Source organism: Panthera onca, chromosome A3, assembly GCF_046562875.1.
Source record: "Panthera onca isolate mPanOnc1 chromosome A3, mPanOnc1 haplotype 2, whole genome shotgun sequence".
Lineage (NCBI taxonomy): Eukaryota > Metazoa > Chordata > Mammalia > Carnivora > Felidae > Panthera > Panthera onca.
Window position 1 is genome coordinate 49,618,044 of NC_138341.1, and position 22,735 is coordinate 49,640,778.

A 22,735-nucleotide genomic window follows, 5' to 3' on the forward strand; every position below is an offset into this window, starting at 1 on the left:
GCTTCACCAAAAGAAAGCTCGCGGTTTCGACCAGAGGGCTCTGGCGCGCCTGGGCTTAGGGGTTGTGTACGACGTCGTATGCTCAACGTGACGTCAGAGTGAAGGCCGTGACGTCACTCCGAAAACGCCAGTGGGCATTCTGGGGCACCGGAGGGACTATGTGGGCTTTCATAGCCTCGGTTCCCCTGACCGGACCCGCCCCCAGCCCGGCTGGAGTCGGGCTGTTTACACTCCGCGGAGCCCGGGACTTGGGGGAAGGATGGGGGCTGGGGACTGGAAGGCTTCCCGGAGCCCGGAGCTGAGCCGCGGACTCCCGCCGCCCCAGGGGCCGCCGTTCGGGCCGGTCCGCGGCCCCATGGCCTTTTGCGTGTCTAGCTCACTGACCGCAGCTGCCCGGCCTCCAACCCGCGGGAAAAGAAAGCTTCATTGAGCAGGCCGGGAGGGTCGGCGGTGGGGGGCGGAGGGAGGTGGAGCGGCTGCGGCCAGCTCCACGGGGGAGGGGAGGACCAAAAGGAGAAGAGGAGGGAACTGGCCTGGGAGGAATCGAGGGAGAGGGCGGAATGTGGGAGGGCTCAAGGGGACATGGGAGGGACGAAAGGAGAGGGGGGAAAGAGGGGGGGGGGTCCAGTCTCCCCTGGCCGAGCACTTTTTTGGGGAAGTCCTAGGACTGATCTCCAGGACCTGGACTCTTCTCCCAGCCCCTAGGTCCCCGCTCAGCCAAGGTAGGGGGAGTCACGCCGCCGCGGGAGGAAGGAGCGTTTCGGATGGGAGGATGGTGGAGGGACCACGAAAAGGGGTGATGCGGGTTAGGGTCGAGGGGAACCCAACCCACTGAGGGTTTTATCATTGTTAAAGAAGAGTGAGACACAAGGAGAGTGGAGAGAGGAGGCAGATATTTGGCGGGTGGGGGGCTGCAGGATGTTCCAAATAGGGCAGCCGCGAGGGCCCTAAGGCTGGGGGCTCCTCTGTGAGGCCCTACCCCTGGGCCCCCAAGCCAGAATGTCCCCAGAACAAAGCTTTCCTGTTGTGTTGTTTGTCTGAGTGGGGGGAAGCATGTTCGGGGGGCCTCTTGCTGGAGAGGGGCTGTTCTCAGCCCCAGACAGAGGAAAGGCCTTGGCTGAGGAGCCGATTGGCGATTGGCGCCCTGGGCTCCCGTTGCCCAGTGACAGCCATGGCAGTGTTGGCAGGAGGTCTGGACAACCCCACCCCACACCCCTCTCAGCTTGAGGCCTGGCCCTCCTGGGCCCCTTGAACCTGCAGGGCATGTGAGAGTCTGTGTGCTGGGTAGGGTGTGCAGGGGGTTCTCCATGTGTTCTGGTCTCTGCCCTCTCTGCCTTGGGATCTGCCCAGACAGGACTCTGGGCTTGGCTCCCATTCAGGAACCTAACTAAGATCTGAGGGTCTCCTAACCCCCCTTGCCTGCTTCTCTCCACAATCAGTAGCTGTCTGTCCTCTGTCCGAATGGCTGAATGGAATCATCTGGGTCCTTCCTGCCGCCTGTTGCCCCTCGTTGGCTCCTGCCAGTCCCTCTCCTCACCTGTTGCCCATGTCTCTCCATTGCTCTGTGTACTTGGCTCTCTCACAATCACCTTCTATCAATCTTCCACATTGTCTCTCTCTGCTGTCTCTTTCTGTTTGTTCCCGCTTTGTTCCCACAGCTTCCTTCCTCTTACATCCTGTCTGGGTCTCCCTCTTGCTCAGTCTTATCTCTTTCTCTGGACCATTCTCTGCCCTTGGTCTCTAATCACTATCTTTTGATCTCTGGGTCTCTTAGACCAATGGGTGGGGGTGATGGAGGTGCCAATGACAGAACTAGGAAAGGACGTTGTGAGACAGAACAACTGATGGGGACAGTTTTACTCTTTACAAAAGGGAGGGAGAGCCTATCTCTGGGTCTCTGTCTCTCGCCTCCCTCCCTAGTCTTCACCTCTCTCACTGTGTTTCTGCTCTTGTTTAGTTTGTTTCTTTCTCATTTAGTCCATGGGTCCCTGTCTTTCTCTCCCACCATCTCTGTCTCTGTCCTTATTCAGTGTCTCTCTTCCTCTCACGACCTCTCTCTGGAACCCAGGCCTGACTTCATCTGTGATTTCTCTTACACACTCTCTCTCTGGGGCACCCAGGCCTTCCCTGCCATGCGACCTGTCAGTATCTGGCAGCGGAGCCCATGGGGGCTGCTGCTCTGTCTGCTGTGCAGCTCATGCCTGGGATCTCCATCCCCATCCACGGCCCCCGAGAAGAGGGCTGGGAGCCAGGGGCTGCGGTTCCGGCTGGCTGGCTTCCCCAGGAAGCCCTTTGAGGGCCGAGTGGAGATACAGAGAGCTGGCGAGTGGGGCACCATCTGCGATGACGACTTCACGCTTCAGGCTGCCCACATCCTCTGCCGAGAGCTGGGCTTCACAGAGGCCACGGGCTGGACCCACAGTGCCAAATATGGCCCTGGAACAGGTAAGCAATGCTCCATGCATGGCCTAGGTATTGTCTAAATGCAGGGAGAGGGAACACCAGGATGGCACAGGCACAGGGACCCAGGACACCAAAAACAGCCAGTGTCAAGTAAACCCATGGCTGACAAACCAATCAACACAGTTGCTTCCCAGAACTGTGTGACCTTAAGCTGGTCAGTGCCTTCTCTGAACTTCAGAGGCCCTAGGTGCAAAATGACTACATGATCTCTAAGTTCCTTTTTTCTGCAGAAGTATGATTCTACCTTGCTACATGCAAGGACAGCCCTGATACAGGTGAGCCCTGTACAGTTAAAGTACAGTTGGTTTGATGAAAAGCTGAGAACAGATAAATGATGTCTGGATATCCCAAAGCCAGAAAGGATCACAGATACTGCAGCTGACCAAATCAGATTATAGGCAAGAGCTGAAACCAACAAGCTGGAACTAAGAACAAGTATAAACTCTTAAGACAAGAATGAGTGTGGCTAGTAGGGGCTTAGGAGGAATTCTGAGACCTGAGGATGCTTACATTGTAGGAGCCCACAATGGGACTGATGGACAGAAGCTGGTGCAGTCTGCAGCTAATCCCCCACTTCCTACTGGCTGGACCACTTCTGGAATAAAGCGTCACTTGTAGTTGCCACATTTAAAGAGCGACAGTAGAGGGGCTCTTGGGTGGCTCAGTTGGTCAAGTGCCCAACTCTTAATCTCAGCTCAGGTCTTGCTCTCAGGGTCGTGAGTTCAAGCCCTGTGTTGGGCTCCATGCTGGGCATGGAGCCTACTTTTAAAAAAAAAGAGAGAGTAGAAAATGGAAATACTTTCAGAGGAGAGCTGCCCAGATGTGAAAGACTGGAAGTCAAGTTTCAAGAGGGAATAGCTGAAGAAACCAGGGATGTTTGGTATGGAAACTAAAAGCTTTGGGTAGCAATTGCATGAAGGTTGTCTCCAAATATAAGGACAGTCATTTAGCTGACAGTCATTTAGCTGCCTGGATGGCATCGAAGGACTGAATCAGACCTTGGGGGATAGTCATAGAGAGTCACAAGGACTTTGTGATGGTTCAGTGGCCTGGTGGGGCAGGAAGTAGTTATCCCAGCAGAAGCTGGGAAAGACCTGTCAGGGTATGCATGATAGGTCCCTGCCATTGGTTGGGACAGTCACATTGGGAGGAATCCCATGGCCTTTGGGGGGAATTGAATCCATCCCAACTCTGAGAAGTCAGCAATACTCATTTCAGGATGGTCCAGGCAGAGAGGAAAACAAGGGGGCAATGTAGTAACACAGACAGGGAAGACGCATGGGAGAAAGTGAAGCTGAGAGGAAAGGATCTTAGATTTCCAAGTCTCACAAATGGCTCAAACCCTTAAGCCCCCATGTATTGGCTGTGTGGTCACCCCAATTTCTTTATGTAAAATGGTGATAACACCTCTGGCAGCTCTGTTCTAAGAATAATCATGTATATACATACATGGCAGAGTGCCTAACACACAACACATACTTGATTAATTGTAGCTATCATTGAATAGGTCAGGACTGATCAGAATTTCAGTGTTGACTCTTGGTTTTTTATTCACCCTACCAAATTCTTGAGTATCCCCCGATCACAACTGACCCTCCATCAATCCTGTGCTCCCTTTCCTATTCCCTTCCAGGGTCTCCTCTTTCACATCCCATTATCTAACCAGAAAAATGGGATCATCAGGCCAGGTGTGAGGCCTCCATGGTCGCTCTCCCCCAAATCCTCACCACTTACCCTTCTCCTCCATCCTGCCTCCACAAGCCTCTCTATTCCCTCATCTCTCCCTCCACAGGCCGCATCTGGCTGGACAACCTGAGCTGCAGTGGGACTGAGCAGAGTGTGACCGAGTGTGCCTCCCGGGGCTGGGGTAACAGTGACTGTACCCATGATGAGGATGCTGGAGTCATCTGCAAGGACCAGCGCCTCCCCGGCTTCTCGGATTCTAATGTCATTGAGGTCTGCAGTTTGTACACACACACACACACACACACACACACACACACACCCCAGGATGGCCAGAGAGGGCTGTGGGGTGGTTATATGTGGTTAGAGGGGATGCTAAAAGGTAGGGGATCCTATATGCCCCATGGGATCATTTGGGTCGGTGTGAGGCTGAGGGGGTGGGGGACAAATGATAATGCTCCTAGGCATATTAAAGCCCAGGGTTGTTTTCACATTAGCATTCACGTCACTAAACCTGGCAGGCGCCTCTCCAACTTCATCCCTGGTCCCCAGGACATCCCTTGCTCTCCCTCTCCTCAGAGGTTCCTGCTCTCCTGGAACATTTCCCTTCTTATTCTCTCCTACTTCTTCCTTCAGTGCCACTTCCTCTGTGAACTTCTCCCTCGTGCTCCGGCCGCCTTGGCTGCTCCTTCCTCAGTTTGCTCCGCACCCTTAATCGCCTCTCAGAGCAGGACATGTCCTTCCACTCCCGTGGTTGCAGGAAAGTCAGTTCGCCACAGAGAGCAGGAGTGCCTCTCAGACCTGTGTCAGCCCCTGCTCGCCACTGTCTTCATGGCAAGCACGCTGATCAGGGTTCCTTAAGGGTGGCAGGACAAATAAAAGTCGCTGAGACTCCGTCCTCTGCCTGTGGTCCCCTCCCCAGGTAGAACAGCACCTGCAAGTGGAAGAAGTGCGACTTCGGCCCGCCGTGGGGAGGGGCAGGCGGCCTCTGCCAGTGACCGAGGGACTGGTCGAAGTCAGGCTTCCCGACGGCTGGTCGCAAGTGTGTGACAAAGGCTGGAGCGCCCATAACAGCCACGTGGTCTGCGGGATGCTGGGCTTCCCTAGCGAAAAGAGGGTTAACACGGCCTTCTACAGGTGAAGGGGCGTGGGCGCTGGAGGGAACAGACTGGGATGGAGGGGTGCTCGCTAGGAAGCGGTGTCTTGACCTCTGAGAGGGTCCGGGGCTCAGGAACAGTGGGGAACTATGGAGGCCCTTTCGAAACTGGAGAGTTGAGAAACCCTGTGGAACTATGAAGGGCTCCTCAGGGCGGGTCCGAAGTGGGGCAAGCGAGGCTCCGGCTCTCTGAGGTCCGCAACCGGGGCGGGGCGAGTGGCGGCCGGTCGCGCGTCCGCACCCGTGACGCCCTCGGTTGGCAGGCAGAGTCCCGGCTCACCGGGGCGCGCGCCGAGCCTGGCGAGGCCACGCCCAGCGGCCGGCTGTGTCGCGGGCGGGTACGGTTACGGCGCGGGCGCGGCTCCGGGGCCCGACGTCCGAGTTCAAGGAGCGCGCGGCCGCGCCCTGCGGAGGCGGTGCTTGGGTGTGTCCAGCGCCGGGCTGGGCGCGGGAGTCCCCGCCAGAGGGCCAAACCTTGAGGGTTGGGGGGGCTCCCGGAGAGGTGAGGCCTGCCCCTCGGTCGCGGCCATCCTCGAGGCGCGTCCGTGAGCGCGGGAGCCCCTGGCACTCCTAGGCAAGTCTTCCAGAATATCCTTTGGCCGAGGCGCCCGACCCTCTCCACCTGCCCTGGAGCCCTGGGGTACGCACTGGCTACCAGGGTAAAGAATCACACTGGTAAACTGCTCTGTGCTTACCGTGCCTCGCAACCCTGGAGCATCATATGTGGTCGTTTAGAGGAATTTGGAAATCTTTACAGTCACTCTAATCTATTTTGCAGGCTGAAATACTTTTTTTTTTTCCTCTCAGCTCTTCCTTAGTTGAGTTTTGCAGAAAGACCTCTTGACATCTAGGTCAGGTTCCACTGGGCACACAACGTCAGATATCGTCTGATTAGAGCAGGGTACAGTAGAAATGCTCAACTTTGAGTAGAGCATGCCCAGATTTTGTATGCCTTTCTGTTGAGGAAACATCCCACCGTTCATATTGAACTAGTAATCATCTAAAACCAATTCAGATCTTCCTTTATCCTTGATACTAATAGAAAAGCCTATTTGAACCTAAATCTATGTTGAGTTTATTCTATTAAGTTAGTTTGATACATCATTTAAAAACCACTTAAAAGCCACAGTGAACCCATGAGATTATCTTGAATCTTGACATTATTTTCCATTTATCATCCCTCCCAGCCTCCTCTGGAAGATATACAGGATAGCTAGGTCTTCTGGCTTCATCAGAGTGACTGTTAAAATTATTGAAATGTTCAAAACCAAAGTCTAACCCTTCCTTACTCATCAAGTCTTTACTCATTACTTGTGAAATGTTTTTTCCCCACTAATTGGGAACAAACTGAACACTACAATGATGTAGCCAGCATTTCACCATTTTATCTATAATGAAATCGTGGGAGATTTTGTTAGTCTTCCTTAAAATCTAGATATATTATGTTCATGGCCATTTTCCAGCCTTCCAATTTAGAAAGCTTATCAAAAAAGGAAATCATGGTGGTTTGAGCTAACTTTTACTGAAATCCTTCTGGGTCTCTAAGCATCTCCATATTTTTTCCCCACTGTTCACAAACTTTCCATTTAATAACTTATTTTAAAATATTATTCTTTAGATTAAGGAATCCTTTTTCTTCTTTTTGAAAGTAAATACATTGTCCAACCTCTAGTCTTTTCCATACTTGCTCAGATTTTCGTTGCCTTGGCTCTCAGACACACCTGAAAGTTCTTTCAGCCCCAAGGAATATACTTTATCTGGTCTGGAGACTCAAACTGTTTTAAAACAGCTGTGTGCTGTGCTCCTTTGCTATTATCTGTCTTGGAGCTATACTTCTTTCTCTGTGCTTTTTCTTTACTTTGCCTGACCCCAACATCAGGTTCTGAAAGATTTATACAATTTAAAAAGCAGGGATTTCAAGTGAAGACGATAGCATGAACAAAGGTGAAGAGATTCATTTGGTCAGTATTTATATATTGTCTACTGTTGTAGACACTAGGGATTCAACAGTAAACAAAACAGACAAAAATCCCTGATCTCATGGACTAGTGAAGAATCAGAAAATAGTAAAATTTCAAAATGCAAGGATGGCAAAGAGTGTAATGAATAAAAATAAAGCAGGGAAGGAGTTAGGAAGTAAAAGTGAGATTGCAATTTTAAAAAGAGCCATCAGGGAAGGCCTCTTTGAAAAGGCATCATTTGGGAAAAGATTTAAGGGAGGTGAGGACACAACCTGTAGAAATCTAGACAAGTGTTGACAGGAAGAGGAATGATAAAAATGAAAAGATCCTAGGGGTCAGGGGGAGGGAGGGGAGAAGAGTCATGCTCCTGGAGGCCACTGGGGCTGCAGCTGAGTGAACAAGAGAGAAAATGATAGGAAAGGTGATATAAGAGGGGATAGGGAAAGAATAGGAAGCCTGATTGCATAGGGCCATTTGGGAGGACTGGTGTATACTCTGTGGGAGATGAGGTTTTGAACAGAGGTGTGACATCTGACTTCCATTTTTGAAGTATTATTTTGGCTGCTTTAAGAATAGACTGTGAGGAGGGCACCTGGGTGGCTCAGTCAGTTAACCATCTGACTTCAGCTCAGGTCATGATCTCACCGTCTGTGAGTTCGAGCCCTGTGTTGGGCTCTGTGCTGACAGCTCAGAGCCTGGAGCCTGCGTCTGATTCTGTCTCCCTATCTCTCTGATCCTCCCCTGTTCATTCTCTCTCTCTTTCAAAAAATAATAAACATTAACATTATATATATATATATATATATATATATATATATATATATATATATAGAATAGACTGTGAGAGATACAGTAGAATCAAGGAGGCAGAGAAATTAGTTAGGAGGTTATTGTCTCCTGAAAGCCAAGTACAGAAAGTGAGGGTGATGGTGACCAGTGAAAGAGATGAAAAATTATAAAATTCTGTGTATGGTTGAGGTAGAGGCAACAGGATTTGCTGATGGATTTAATGTGGTGGGAGAGGAGAGCGATTAAGGTTCACCCCAAGGTTTTGAGCCTGAGCTAAGTATGGAGATGGCCTTACTTGATAAGGAAGACAATGGGCGGAGCATGTGTTGTGTGAGGATTGGGGGGAGGGGTGTTGTATACCAAGAACTTGGTTTTGGACCTGTTTAATTTTTGGATATATGACTCTAGAGTTGCTGAATAAACATATTTTAAGTCCTAAAACTGGACATCACCAAGGGAGTGAATGTAAACAGGAAAAAAGAGGTCCAAGGACTGAACAGAGAGTTTAAATGTTATGTCAGGAAGATAAAGTGAAATGCAAACAGCAAGGTGAGGTAGAAAGAAGACCAGGCGAGCATGGCGGCCTATAAGCCAAATAAAGCGCTTCAAGGAGGAGACGAAGAGCGCCATCCCCTGAGTTGGTGCTGCTGGTGGGTCTAAAAGCACAAGGACTGAGACACAAATGCTGGATTTAGCAAAACAGAGTCATTGCTGACCCTGACAAATTTGACAGTGACTAGGATATTTTTCAAAAGACAGTTGACTAGAGTAGAAAATTGTGCTGAGAAATAATGGAAGGAAGATCTGAATGCATAAAAGCCAGAAAATGGAACTTTTTGATGCCAGATTGGAGAGTTTGATCTTTATCTTATGGAAAAATTAAAAATAAAAGTATTTGTATGGGACAATGATAAAAATAAGACCAGTGTTTTTAAAGTTTACCTGATAGTAGTGAATTGGAGGAGGAGGTTCTAGATGCCATAAGGCCAGTTAGAAGCTTGTTATAAAAACGAAGCTGATTAGGAGGGTGACAACAAAGAGAGGGAGGAATGAATAGCTGAAGGATGACTGATAATAGAAAAGAAGGGAGAGACACCTGAAATGATCCTAAAGCTGCTTGAGAGAAGGATGGTGCAAGCCAACAGGCATCTCTGGGCTTCAAGTTAATATGAACTAGCTTTAGAAGTGAGCCATCCTTGGGATGTTTGAGACCCAGGAATTACCTATAGGTATGCATGGCCTGAAGTAATTTTCAGAGATCAGGAATATTTGTGTACATCTTGGAATCTGCTACTGAGTCTAGGATATGAAGGCTGGAGAAGGACACATACTAAGAACAGAGACCATTCTTAGTGAGGAGAGAGGTTGCAAGAGTCCTGAGAGTTCTGTGATGGAGATATGAGATAGGCTTCCTTTCACAGCCAAATCACACAGAGGGAGCATTCTCATGGGTGGTACAATCATAAAGGATAGATAAGATCATTTATAAAGAACTCCACCTTCCATAGAGAAAGAAGATACATCTGCTGGCTTTTAGAGGAAGCCAGTAAGATTTAAGGAATGAGAAAATCAGAATGAGGGGCGTTTATCATTTTTCAACTTGGTTTTATAGTTCTTCCCTACAACACGTGAAAGCTGTAGAATTTTAGAAGAGTAAAAGAATGTAGAGATAATTGAACCATTTACTGCCCTTTTGCAGGCAAAGAAATTGAGGTTCTAAGAGCTTAAGCGCTGAAAGCTATTTACTGAACTCCTGCTATTTGCAAAGCACTGTGCAAGGTGCTGAGAACACAGAGGTGCCGAGAGATCATGGAAGACCTCACAGGCTACACTAAGGATTTGGGTCTTTATGCTAAAAGCAATGGGAAGCGACTGAAGTGTTTTCATGAGCAGGGCTGTAAGAGGACATGATCGGGTTTGTGGTCCCCAAAAAACCACTCTGCATTTCTGAGAATGGTGTGGAGAAGAACAAGAGTGAGTGGATTGAAGAGATGTTTAGGAAGTAATACTGACATGACTTGGTTCTGTACTGACTTTGGGAACCAAAGACGAGAAGTATCAAGTTGACTCCTAGGTTTCTAGGGTGGATTTTGCTGAAAGAATTACAGGTTTATTTTTTGCACCTATATTACATTTTAGAAACATTAAGAAGGCAGGGGTGCCCGGGAGGCTCAGTTGGTTGAGCATCTGACTCTTGGTTTCAGCTCAGGTCATGATCTTGTGGTTTGTGAGTTTGAGCCGCCCACTGGGCTCTGTGCTGACAGCATGGAGCCTGCTTGGGATACTCTCTCCCCTCTCTCTCTGCCCCTACCCTGCTGACACTCTCTCTTTCTCTCAAAATAAACTTTAAAAATTAAAAAAAAAAAAAAAAAGGCAATGGACTATACCAGGTTAGGTGTAAATGGGAACATATAAAGAGAGGATGTGGAGTGAGAAGAATGGCTTAGGGCTCCAAAAATGTAAGTGACTAGCTAGAGGAGGAACATGCAAAGAAGACCAAGAGAGAGCAACTGGAATGAGGAATCAAACCAGACTCATAGTGTTAGGACAGCCAAGGAGGAAGAGAAGGACAGAACAGCAGTGTGAGATGCTACCAAAAGGGGAACATGATGAAAACTGAAGCTGTCTACTGGATCTATTCTCGCAGAGTGATGGGGAAAACCAGAAAGGAGTGGGTTAAGGAATGAGTGGTAAGAGATAAGATATAGAAGTGGAGCACTGACGACTCTTGACAATTTTTTCTATGAAGAGGAAGGGAGATATGGGATGGAGGGTGTGTATATGTGCGTGTGTGTCGGAGAGATCGGAACAGGTTTATTTATTTTTTTTTTTAATTTTTTTTTTAACATTTTTTTATTTATTTTTGAGACAGAGAGAGAGCATGAACGGGGGAGGGCCAGAGAGAGAGGGAGACACAGAATCTGAAACAGGCTCCAGGCTCTGAGCTGTCAGCACAGAGCCCGACATGGGGCTCGAACTCACGGACCGCAAGATCATGACCTGAGCCGAAGTCGGCCGCTTAACCGACTGAGCCACCCAGGCGCCCCAAGATCGGAACAGGTTTAAAATGATTCAGTTGAGGAGAGATTGTATTCGACCTCTCAATTTAGGAGAAAAAAGATCCTAAAGGATGGAATTCAGAAACCTTTTGGGGGAGTGGTCTTGGAGGCGAGAGATGGGTGGATAAGAAAAGGTGATGCTGACGCGGGTAGGTTTTTATGTTTGATGGTTGAAGGAACAAATTGTAAGGGGAAACAAGCACATTTGTGAACGTGTAAGTGTAAATCAAAACAAGTGTCAGTACTAGTATTAAATAAGTACCAGATCCTTAATATAATCTATATTGTACTTTATTTTATATGTATATGTATATGTATATGTATATGTATATGTATATGTATATGTATATGTATATGTATATATGTAAAATCATATGTACCATATGATGTATAATATAAAACCTTATAGAGAAGAGGTACTTCTAAAATCTAGATAATACTACATTTTTTACGCTTATGTATTTTAAGAGAGAGAGAGGGAGAGCATGAAAGCATGTATGCGAGGGGAGGAGGGGCAGAGAGAGAGAGAGAGGGAGAGAGAAAATCTCAAGCAGACTCCATGCTGACAGCGTGGGACTTGATCCCACGAACCATGGGATCATAACCTAAGCCAAAATCAGGAGTTTGACACTTAACTGAGCCACCCAGGCATCCCTAGATAATACTACATTTTTCTGAGTACTAGTTGGAGGATCAAGTTGAAAGAAAACATAAAATACATTTCATTTTAGACATATCTGAGAAAAAGACATTTGGAGAAAAAGTTTCACCCTATACTTATATGATGAAAGGTTCTAAACTCTTAGTAATGTCTCAGGAAAGGGACCTGAGACTTATTGTGCACTCTTTCCAAGGAATGTTGGACACTGGATATTTTGGCAAAAAGACCAACTAAATCCATCCTCAGGAAGAAGCCAGGGCAGGAAATACCAAGCAACTTCAGAGCTGTTTCAAATCTGTTTATTAACATCCAGTGCATCTGCACACAGTATACTATGTCCAGATATGACTCCTCAGGAGAAATAAGAGTAGGAACGTGTTTAAAGAAATAACTAAGATGATAACAGGGAGTCTCATAAACTTAGAAGAACAGACAGACAAAACCTGCATTCATCTATACATAGTTGGACAGAACGAAGAGGGGGCAAAAAAAGTCTTTGAAATCAAAAGGAGAATGAGAGGAGAAACAGACCTAGTTTCCAGACCTTAGACTTAAGCCAACCTCTTGAAAAATAAAATAGGTCAAATATTTAGGCCAATTAAAAAGAAATAAAGTTTTAGAACTTATTTCTCTGGGCGTAAGTTTGGGAGCTGAGCTTGGTTTGTAAATGACTAAAGCATATGGGATTTAATTTGGGCAGGAAGGATGCTGTCATCCTAAGCCGCCTGGCTTCATGCTCCCCAGTCAAATCAAGTTACTGTCCTTGGACATCCAGCCTTGGTGCTTGGTCCTAATTCACTGGCCTCAGACATGGAAATGCCAGAAGTCAAAGAGCATCCAAGAATAAAAGACAGTCAGCCTCCCTATGACCAGACCAGTTCTCTCTCCTTGCCGGGTCAGTCTGGCGATCTTAACAATCCTAACATCCTTCTACTTATACACTTCCCCATAGACCTCCCCTGAGGTTCAGATCAACCCTGATATCGCCCCTAGTCCCCATTACTCACTACCCTAGTGTAATTTCTGTGCATGCTGGTACAGGGGCTCTATCAGCCTGAGTCCATGAATTTCACTACTGTTCATCAGTGTGGTTATGTGCGCGTGAGGCCAGACAGCTGTGAAGGGTAAAGCCTCGGGAATATCTGATGTTATAACATCTTGTTGACTTTCCAATTTTCCTGTTGGAAAAGAAGTTTGCCCCTGGCTGCACCAGCCTTTCCCACTTGGTTCTAGACTGATTTTGACTCTGCTATTGTCTTATCCTCACAGAAAGTTGAGGAAGCGAGCGGCCAAAGCCTCGGCCCGACGCCCCAAGCCCCTTGGAAGGTAATGGGGCAAGAGCCCCGGGACCTCCTGCTCGCCCCTGAGGCCCCAGGAGGTGGATGGATGGAAGGCAGCCTATCCATGTCCATCCCGGAACCCAAGCTGATGAATTAGGGATGTAACTGCACAATGGCCATTCCAGGGGAGGTAGGGAAGGGAAGGGGAGGCAGGCATGGGGATGGGCAAGCTTTGACCCTAGGGTGCACAAAGAGGAAATAATGTAGGAATGGCTGAGGAGAAGCCTTCTCATCTTTATGCTTCCCCCAAATAGCTTGGACTCCAGCCTCAACCACCTGCATGCTTCCTACCCCCCTTAATTCAGTTCACCCACATTCCCATTCTCTCTCCTCCTTTTACCTTGTATCCCCTTCTCCCGTCACCCCCTGGACTGACTAGATTTTTCACCACTGTGGTTGAATTCAGAGTGCAACAGGAGTTCCTAAAGTAGAGTTCAGTGGTGTGCAGCCGTCAGTGTGTGGAATACCTGGCCCCCTTCACTTTACTCCTTCCCACACTCTGCATAAAGTGTCCTTCCCGGAAACAGGAAAAAAAAAAACAGAAAACAAAACCCTCTACCTTTCCTGGGCCACATACCTAACCACTACCTCCACTAACTTCTTTCTCCTTTTTTCAGACCAATCACCAAGCTTAAAGTCAAACCCAAACCCCGAGTGGGCAGGGGATCAATCAAGAGGTAAATGAAGTTCAGGCTGGGTGTGAGGAGAGGGAGAGTGCAGAGTGATGATGAGTCAGGGCAATTGAGCTGTGGTCAGGAAGGGGTCTAAGAGGCCCCCACCTAGAGGTGGAGGGGTGGCAGTAGCTATTAGAAACCACCTTCCAGATGAGTCACTGAAACATAAAGTGATGCTGGGCCTTATCCTCGTTTCTGGGGAATTATGCTTATCACAGGATTTTTGAAAGTCTTGATAGAAGTTCATCCACTGAACTCCTGTTCCACAGGCTTGTTTATCTTCTCCCAGTGAATTCTAGCAGATACTCTAGCACTTTCTCCTTCAGATGCCATCCTTGCCTCTCCCCCAAGAAGTTAAGTTTGCCTAAGGGATCAATGTTCCCATCTTAACTTTATTTTTTAAAAATAGGTGCTACCAGCTTGGAGGTAAGACTCAGGATCCCCTCTGGAAACTTTGCCAGGAATGGGTTCAGATTATAACCCCTGTGTCTCTGGCCCAGTTGACACAATTAGGCTCCCAGTTCCATAATTTTCCTTGTGGGGGTCCTTCAGAACCGAAGGGACTAGAAAGCTTCCAACCCCACTGATTACCTCTCACTAGGCTTCCAAAGGCCATTTGCACATGAGAAGTCTCCTTGATAACTTCTTCAGCAGTGGCTGAGACACAGAGGATTCATCCCTTTCTTCTGTCCCCTCCTCTCTTCTGCACATTCTGGGATCACCCAGTGGTTCCCTGGTGGCCCTCCTTCTCCAGCTCCTCCTTGTGGTGGCTTCAGAGGAGCTTGGAATTTGAGAGTACTCTTGTAGTACCTTCTAGCTAAGGGTCATCTGTGCCCAACATAGCCATGCTCTGGCCTTCCCTGAACACCAAATTCAAGGGCACAGTGCTGTTTTTACTGTGTTCCTTGTGGGGAAATGGGAGGAGGGAGTTTAGAAGAGCAAGATCTTTTTCCTGTGGTGGCCTCTTTGACTTTTATTTCAGCAAAACAGGACTTTGGGAGACTACCTGATCTGTTTCAGCTTCAGAATCCACTGATCCTGAGCTTCCAAAGGTATTCTGTAAAGTCTCCAGGCGTGTCTGTTGTGCTTATGTTTCCTCCGCTCTGCATCTTCCTAGGCAATGACTTTGAGTCATCATAACCTTTCTTCCTCTGACATCAAGTGATGGGCACATTACTGAAATAGTTCATTGCCAAGCCAGCCTCACAGGCCCATACCACCAATAGCAGTCCTCCTCTCTGGGCACTGCTCTCACCACACGCCTCACTGCCATCTCTTACTCCATTGGTGTGAATACACCAGTTCCCTCCTTCTCTCAAGGCATCTCTCTGAAGGGTTTCCAAGGTTTAACATCTCTAGTTTAGTCCCATTTCCATGCTTGGGTGGCTACAGAACATTCTTTCTGTTATGTTTAAATTGCAGAAGCATGGACTACCTCATTAAAGTCCAGCTCAGGTCTGGAGAGACCGCTACCATTCTGTTGTGCATATTCTCTCCTTCTCTGGTCATATGGACTAACTTTTGTCTGTCTTGCATTTGTACATCTTCATTCCCACATGTGCCAGCCCCAGTCCTTCCCTATGTCCACCTTCTGGTATAATCTTCTCATAACTACCCATCATACTCTGGCCTGGAAGACCCTCTAGCCTCTGAGAAGCCATTTAGACCCAAGATTTACTCAGTCCTTTGCATCCTGACTCATTCAGTTATTTCAGCCTCAGCGTAACAGAAGGATGTGCTCACGCTGGTTCTTCAGGCTTCCTGTTTGTGTCAGCTACTCCCTCCTGCCCATCTCTTCCAGCTGGGCAGTCCTGGCTTCTCACTCTCTTTGCACGGCAGCCTCAGCCTCAGCCTTCCTTAGGGCCAGCAGCCTGAAGCCATTTGGAGCAAGGTTTCTGTCAGGCAAGTCAAGACTAACTGTCTGCCCATAGTGGTCTTTGGCTGCAGGTCCCCAAGGACCCTCCTATCTGGGTAATCTGGGCTCTTTCAGCCTGGAAACTTGCCATTCCCTTTGTCTCTAAGGAGGGAAACAGCAGAAAAGAAGGGAAGAAGAAGGGATAAAATGGTCATGAAAGGTTGGGGGATGGTGGAGGCATGGAGGGGAGGAGGGTTGTCGGCAAAGAGGCAGGAGCATTGTTTTACCCTACTGCACCCCACTCCTGTCCCCCCAGGCTGCTGGCCCAGCGGCAGCAACACTCCTTTGGTCTGCATGGGGTGGCGTGCGTGGGCACGGAGGCCCACCTCTCCCTCTGCTCTTTGGAGTTCTATCGTGCCAATGACACCACCAGGTGCCCTGGGGGGGCCCCTGCGGTGGTGAGCTGTGTGCCAGGCCCTCTCTACGCAGCATCCAGTGGCCAGAGGAAGCAACAACAGTCGAAGCCTCAGGGGGAGGTGTGTGAGACAGTGACTATAACCTTCCCCACCCCAGGTGGAGAACCCCTTAGCCTAGCCAGCCCCTGACTTAGCACAGCCCTGACCTTTGAGGACAGAGAGGAACCTCTCAGGGGGTGGGCCACAGACCTGAGACCACCCCCTCCCTCCCACCAGAATCTCCTTTATCACCCAGGTCTACTTAGCCCTCTCTGTGCTGATGTTTCCATTCACTGCTTTGGGCACATCTCTCTCCTCTATAGACCCGAGTGCGTCTAAAGGGTGGGGCCCACCCTGGAGAGGGCCGGGTAGAAGTCCTGAAGGCCAGCACATGGGGCACAATCTGTGACCGCAAGTGGGACCTGCAGGCAGCCAGCGTGGTGTGTCGGGAGCTGGGCTTCGGGAGTGCTCGAGAGGCTCTGAGTGGTGCCCGCATGGGGCAGGGTGAGGGGGATGAAAATGGGAGGAAGAGGGAAGGAGGAGGTACACACTCTCCCGGGGGGTGGTGTATGGTCCTTGGGAAGGAGACCCCTGGGCAGACAATGAAGGTCCAGTTATAACCTCCTGATCTTTGACCTCTGACCCTAGGCATGGGTGCCATCCATTTAAGCGAGGTTCGATGCTCTGGACAGGAACCCTCCCTCTGGAAGTGCCCCCACAAGAACATCACAGCCGAAGACTGTTCCCATAGCCAAGATGCTGGAGTCCGATGCAACCTGCCCTACACTGGGGTAGAGACGAAGGTCAGTTATCTTCCCGGTTGAGTCCGGAAATCTCGCATCCTATCCAGTCCTGGTCATGATCTGCAGCCTGACAGCTTCCCAGCCCACTGTCCCAGGCCCCTGCCATCCTACAGCTCCCACCTGATGCCCCCACTTGCTAGTCTTTATGTGCCTCTGAATCACCCTTCAGCCACATACCTGTTACAGGCTCCCACTACCCCTCCCCAAAAGCTTACCCGGAACTTCCATTGTGTCACTACAGATCCGACTCAGTGGGGGCCGCAGCCAACACGAGGGGCGAGTGGAGGTGCAAATAGGGGGACCTGGGTCCCTTCGCTGGGGGCTCATCTGTGGGGATGACTGGGGGACACTGGAGGCCATGGTGGCCTGTAGGCAACTTGGACTGGGCTATGCCAACCATGGCCTGCAGGTGAGTGGGAAGGAAAGGGAAATCAACACGATTGCCTCCAAAGCCTGTGTTTGGGGCAGAGGACTATGGAAATGAGTCCCTTGGACCAAGAGGCTGGATGGTGGGGGTCTCACAGAAACACCAACATATGTCCCCAGGAGACCTGGTACTGGGACTCAGGGAATATAACAGAGGTGGTGATGAGTGGAGTGCGCTGCACAGGGTCTGAGCTGTCCCTGGACCAGTGTGCTCATCATGGCACCCACATTGCCTGCAAGAGAACAGGAACCCGCTTCACTGCTGGAGTCATCTGTTCCGAGAGTGAGTGAAGGATAAGGTGATGCAAGCCAGGGAAGGGAAGCTCTGGGCCACCCCCTTTGAGGGAAAAAGAGAGCCATAATCTGGAGGGGTGCTCCTTCCCTATGAAGAAGCAGCCTCTCACACTCTACAGGGGAAGCAGAAGCACCCCCATTTGTCTCCACCCCTCAGCAGTGACTTCCAACACTCTGCTCCCTTCCATGTGCAGCTGCATCAGACCTGCTGCTGCACTCAGCACTGGTGCAGGAGACCGCCTACATCGAGGACCGGCCCCTACACATGCTGTACTGTGCTGCAGAAGAGAACTGCCTGGCCCGCTCAGCCCGCTCAGCCAACTGGCCTTATGGCCACAGGCGTCTGCTCCGATTCTCCTCCCAGATCCACAACCTGGGACGAGCTGACTTCAGGCCCAAGGCCGGGCGCCACTCCTGGGTGTGGCACGAGTGTCATGGGTGAGAGGGTCAAGTAGAAGGGCAAGGTCACTGGAGATGGGGCAAGCCTGCTGGGGGCAGAGACGAAAACAGGGGTTCCCTTGTCCCCACAGGCATTACCACAGTATGGACATCTTCACTCACTATGATATCCTGACCCCCAATGGCACCAAGGTGGCTGAGGGCCACAAAGCTAGTTTCTGTCTAGAAGACACCGAATGTCAGGAGGGTGAGTTGGGCCTAGAACAGACTCCGGTATCTCCATCCCACAGCCTTGCCTCACACTGACATATGCCAATCCCTCTCAGATGTCTCCAAGAGGTATGAGTGTGCTAACTTTGGAGAGCAGGGCATTACCGTGGGTTGCTGGGATCTTTACCGGCATGACATCGACTGCCAGTGGATTGACATCACAGATGTGAAGCCAGGAAACTACATTCTGCAGGTGCCTGGGGCCTGAGATCCAGCTGGCAAGTGGGAGGAGTGTTTGTTAAAGATTTGAAGACTGCAACTGGTCAAATTGACTTTCTCCCACTCACAGGTGGTCATCAACCCCAATTTTGAAGTAGCAGAAAGTGACTTCACCAACAACGCAATGAAGTGTAACTGCAAATATGATGGACATCGCATCTGGGTGCACAACTGCCACATTGGTATTTGATGGGAAGAACAGCCCAAAGAGACTGGGGGATGGGAAGGAAAGGCCTTCATTCTCTTCTCCCAAAGTCAGTTCTATATCTTCCCACCCTCCTCTGGATCTCCCAGCCTCTCCGCTTCTACTCACCCTTCCCCACAGTGGGTCCATTTCCCTGCCTAAACTGCCCATTCACCTTGCAGGTGATGCCTTCAGTGAAGAGGCCAACAGGAGGTTTGAGCGCTACCCTGGCCAGACCAGCAACCAGGTCATCTAAGGTGCTGCCACCCTCCTCTGAAAACCACCACTGGCCCCTAACGGCAGGGGTGTGAGGCTGCCATTACCTCAGGAGCTTACCAAGGAACCCCTGATGTCAGCAGGCCGGCCATGCTCATCCAGTGTGTGCTATGGATGTGGAAACATCAAAACGAAGTTATTGCCCTCCTTCCTACGCCAGCTGCCGGATCTGTGGCCAAGCATGGGGAATTTTTGCTCCCAGGCCCAGCACTGAGTGAAGCACACTACAAAGAGCAGCACCTGATTGACTGCCCAGAACAACAGACAGCAGGAGCTCATTTTCTCAAATAGGGAGGTCAGAATGGTCAGCTCCAGTATCTCTCCTCAGTTCAGGGGGAATACAGCTTTACCTCTAGCCTCTTCATGGGGAAAAAGATCAGTACCCCCCCCGCCCCGCCCTTATTTTTGACTATAACATGATGCTAGGTATAATTTTATTTTATATAAAAAGCATTTGTGTGATTCCTCAGAGCCCAGGGATTGGTGCTGGTGGTTGGAGGGACCTGCCCCCCACTGGTTCATTTAATCCTCTGTCCAGGTACCCTCAGAGCCTAGGCCAGGAAAGCAAGGTGGAAATCAGAGCAGGAGCCTCAGAGTCCTGCTGACCCACTCATTCTGTGACTTCAGGGGTCACATATAAGGTCAATGTTTCTGGTCCCCGCCGGATGCGCACTGCCAGCTGGGATTGGGTTCGAACAGCTTCATAAATATCTTCAGCATTTTGTACCAGCTGCTCCCCAATGGCCAAGATCACATCACCCGGCCGTAGACCAGCCCTATGGTGAAAGATGGACAGAGAGAGAAAGGAGGGACTAGACAGCCCAGTTCAAGGGCACATGCACGCTTCACCCATCCCCACCTCACAGTGCAGTCTCTCCCTCACCGGTGGGCAGGGGAGTCCAGGATGACTTTATGGATGAGCACACCATGCTGAACATCAGGGAAGCTTGGTTCTCGAAGCTGTAGTTCAGCAAGGATGCTGAAAGGACATAGATCACCCTGTTAACCACACCAAGGCACTCTCCCTTGGGTTCACCTCAAATCTCTCATCAACACACTGACAATTGTATAGACAAGGGCATGCACTAGATACTCCAGATACAAAGGCAATTCACTTTCTGCCTTGTAGAAGTTAGGAAGTAGGACATGTATGTAAAAAGTAACTAATTCCAAATGACACACACTACTAAATAACACTAATGTCATTCTAGAATTCTAAGGGAAGCTTTAAGGAGAGAGTAGAACTTAACTTGGGTGTAGAAGCATGGTTCTGGTATTTAACCATATAAAGCAAGAATAACATAAATAAAAACATGAGAGTAGGAAATCAGGTTGGCTGAAACAGAGTATATTCATGGAAGAAGCCAGGTCTGGAAGGCCAAACTGGAGACAAATGGCAAATGGCCCCTGAACACCAGGTTAATGGACTGAAGTTTTTAAAGCAGCAGCAGGATGAAATCAATCTGGTAGCAGGTGTGCAAAATGGATTGGAGTGAGAAAGTCAATATGATGAGAGAGGACAGCTCTTCTGATAGCTCCACGTATGAGGCAACTCATCTTAGATAAAGATAAAATTGGTAACAAAGCTCAACAGAGATGCTAGTTGCCCACCATTGAGTACACTGGTAGTCCTACAGGTCACTACTTTTAAAGTTCATACCTGGGAGTCAGGGTCAGCATCATCACCCCAATGTAGCGGCGCTGGGACCCACTGATTCCAAACCAGGAATCTGTGATGGAGGGACAAAGGAGCCTCATTCGGCTACATCCTTCCCTCCCCTCCCTTTCCTCCCAACAGACCCCCACCATCCCCCTCCCCACACTTCACCCCTCCCCCTTCTCCAGCAAGGCCCAATGAATGCCCTTCCCACCACTTAAAGGAATCCCTTTCCCCCTAAGCCAGGCTCACTCTTCTTTTCCCCACGATGCAGAAACTCTCGAAGGCGATCAGAAGGGATAGCAAAGGAGATTCCAGCTGTGACCTTCATGGTATTCACTCCGATCACCTCCCCATCCTGCAGGGATAGAGCCCACTATTCCCTAGCCCAAATAAATAGTAGGAGATGGAGATACCTGAACAAGAGTAGCAGGAAGTATTGGGGAGTTGGGGAGATCTGGTTGGATTTTGGGAGATAACCAACAGGAGACTGCTCAGAAACTTGACCAAACATCGTTGAATTAGGGAACACACACCCCTTCTCACACTGACCTGGAGCAGGGATTCTTGGAAAGAAGGATGTCCCACTCACCAGGTTAACCAGAGGACCTCCAGAGTTTCCAAACTGCAGGACAAGGACAAAATATGGAAGAGATCCAGGGACTCTATGCCTGGGGGCATAACCAGGATGTAGGCACTTTCTCCAAATTCTCTCTTTTCCCAGCCCAGCCACAGTGGCCACATATGTGCAGCCCAACCTCTGTATATAAACTCGTCCACCATCTATCACAGTTGGTTCCTGCCCCACACAGCCTTTCCCCCAACCCCCAACCTAGTTTGCCATTTTTCTCATATCAGGACGCACATCAATAGCTGCATCAGTCTGGATGTATTCCACATTGGTTTGGGGGAGGCCCAGGTCTCTGGCTGGACGCTGAGCAGAGCTGACAATGCCAGAAGTGATCGTGTTCTGCAGTGCAAAGGGACTTCCCATGGCAACAACAAACTCTCCTTGCCGGACATCGGCTGAGCGTCCCAGGGGTAGGGTGGGGAGAGGTTCCTAAGAGAGAATGGGAATAAGAGACCTGTCGTCTAGATATGTGAGCAAATTCACAGTCCCAACCAGACCCGGCCTGCCTAGACCCCCACCTTAGTCTGAATCCTCAGCGTGGCAATGTCTGCCACAGGATCCACAGCTGTGACCATGGCCTCATACGTGTCGCCGCTAAGCAGCCTCACACGGACTCGGCGCCGATCAGCCACCACATGAGCGTTCGTTACGATGAGCCCGTCGGCAGCCACCACGAATCCTGAGCCATTCGAGATAGGGACTTCGCGGCCGGAGAAAGGGTGCCTAGGACGGAGGTAAAGCAAGGATGTGAGGAGACTCAGACACCTAGCTCGCCCGCTCCTTAGCCCGCGGCTGGGTGCCTCCTGCCCTTCCCCACCGTTACCGGCCCAAGATCTCGATATAAACCACGGCAGGTGCTGTCTTCTCCACCACGTCTGCGATGAAGTTGTACTGGCTCCGGGGAGAGGTGGGCGGTGAGCCAAGGACCGAGGCGAGGACCGCTGGAGGACCCCGACCCCCGCCCCACAATAACAACAGCACTGCCCCCCCAGCGCCCAGCGCTACCGCCAGCCATATGCGCGGACGGGTTCCAGGAGTCTCTGAGACCTCCCGGGTCTTGAGATCCGGGGACCCTGCAGTCAGCCGTGCTCTGGAATCCGAAGTCCCCGACGTCAGACACGTCCGTGGTTCAGGGACCCCCCCAGACAACCGGGCCCAGAGACTGGGGGTCCCATAAGTCACTCGGGCCCGAGGGTCAGGAGTTCCTGACGTCAGCAAGGCCCGGAGGTCAGGGGTCAACAGGGGCCCCTTCCCCCAGGGAACCCCCCCCAAAGCCCGCCATCCCCAGAGGTTCCAGCCTGCACCCCGCCCCGCCCTCAGTGCAGCCATCAGCTCCGCCTCGGCTGCCTCTTCGCCCGCCCTACACAGAGGCGGTGCCCTGGACGCGAGCTGGCGGACAGCGGGACGCGGAGCACGCCGGTACCTGAAGTCCTTCAGAAGTGCACGCCGGGACCCAGGATTCCGGGAGGCCGACTCCGCC

The 22,735-nt window shown here is 50.2% G+C and overlaps 2 protein-coding genes across 8 annotated transcripts; one reads left to right on the forward strand and one right to left on the reverse strand.

Annotated features, from left to right (window-relative positions):
- The first annotated feature begins 85 nt into the window (after positions 1-85).
- Positions 86-19,438, forward strand: LOXL3 (lysyl oxidase like 3). 7 transcript variants are annotated; one of them, XM_060656743.3, is made up of 16 exons: positions 86-722; positions 2,121-2,445; positions 4,256-4,419; positions 5,069-5,283; positions 13,042-13,098; positions 13,730-13,789; positions 15,958-16,177; positions 16,420-16,600; positions 16,745-16,899; positions 17,141-17,308; positions 17,446-17,608; positions 17,814-18,057; positions 18,150-18,265; positions 18,345-18,481; positions 18,578-18,689; positions 18,874-19,438. In XM_060656743.3, the coding sequence occupies exons 2-16, from the start codon at positions 2,133-2,135 to the stop codon at positions 18,945-18,947; spliced, it is 2,379 nt and encodes a 792-aa protein (XP_060512726.1). In that variant the 5' UTR covers positions 86-722; positions 2,121-2,132; the 3' UTR covers positions 18,948-19,438. The 7 variants fall into 7 exon arrangements, with proteins under 7 accessions (XP_060512726.1, XP_060512693.1, XP_060512709.1 ...); XM_060656710.3 differs by having other exon boundaries at positions 86-2,445; XM_060656726.3 differs by lacking the exon at positions 13,730-13,789 and having other exon boundaries at positions 86-2,445.
- HTRA2 (HtrA serine peptidase 2) lies at positions 19,385-22,714 on the reverse strand. The gene is made up of 8 exons (XM_060656841.3): positions 22,079-22,714; positions 21,774-21,978; positions 21,490-21,684; positions 21,217-21,249; positions 20,877-20,982; positions 20,628-20,697; positions 19,851-19,946; positions 19,385-19,743 (listed from the first exon to the last, which is right to left on the reverse strand). Exons 1-8 carry the CDS (start codon positions 22,582-22,584, stop codon positions 19,578-19,580), a joined length of 1,377 nt encoding a protein of 458 aa, XP_060512824.1. The 5' UTR covers positions 22,585-22,714; the 3' UTR covers positions 19,385-19,577.
- Positions 22,715-22,735: the final 21 nt, after the last annotated feature.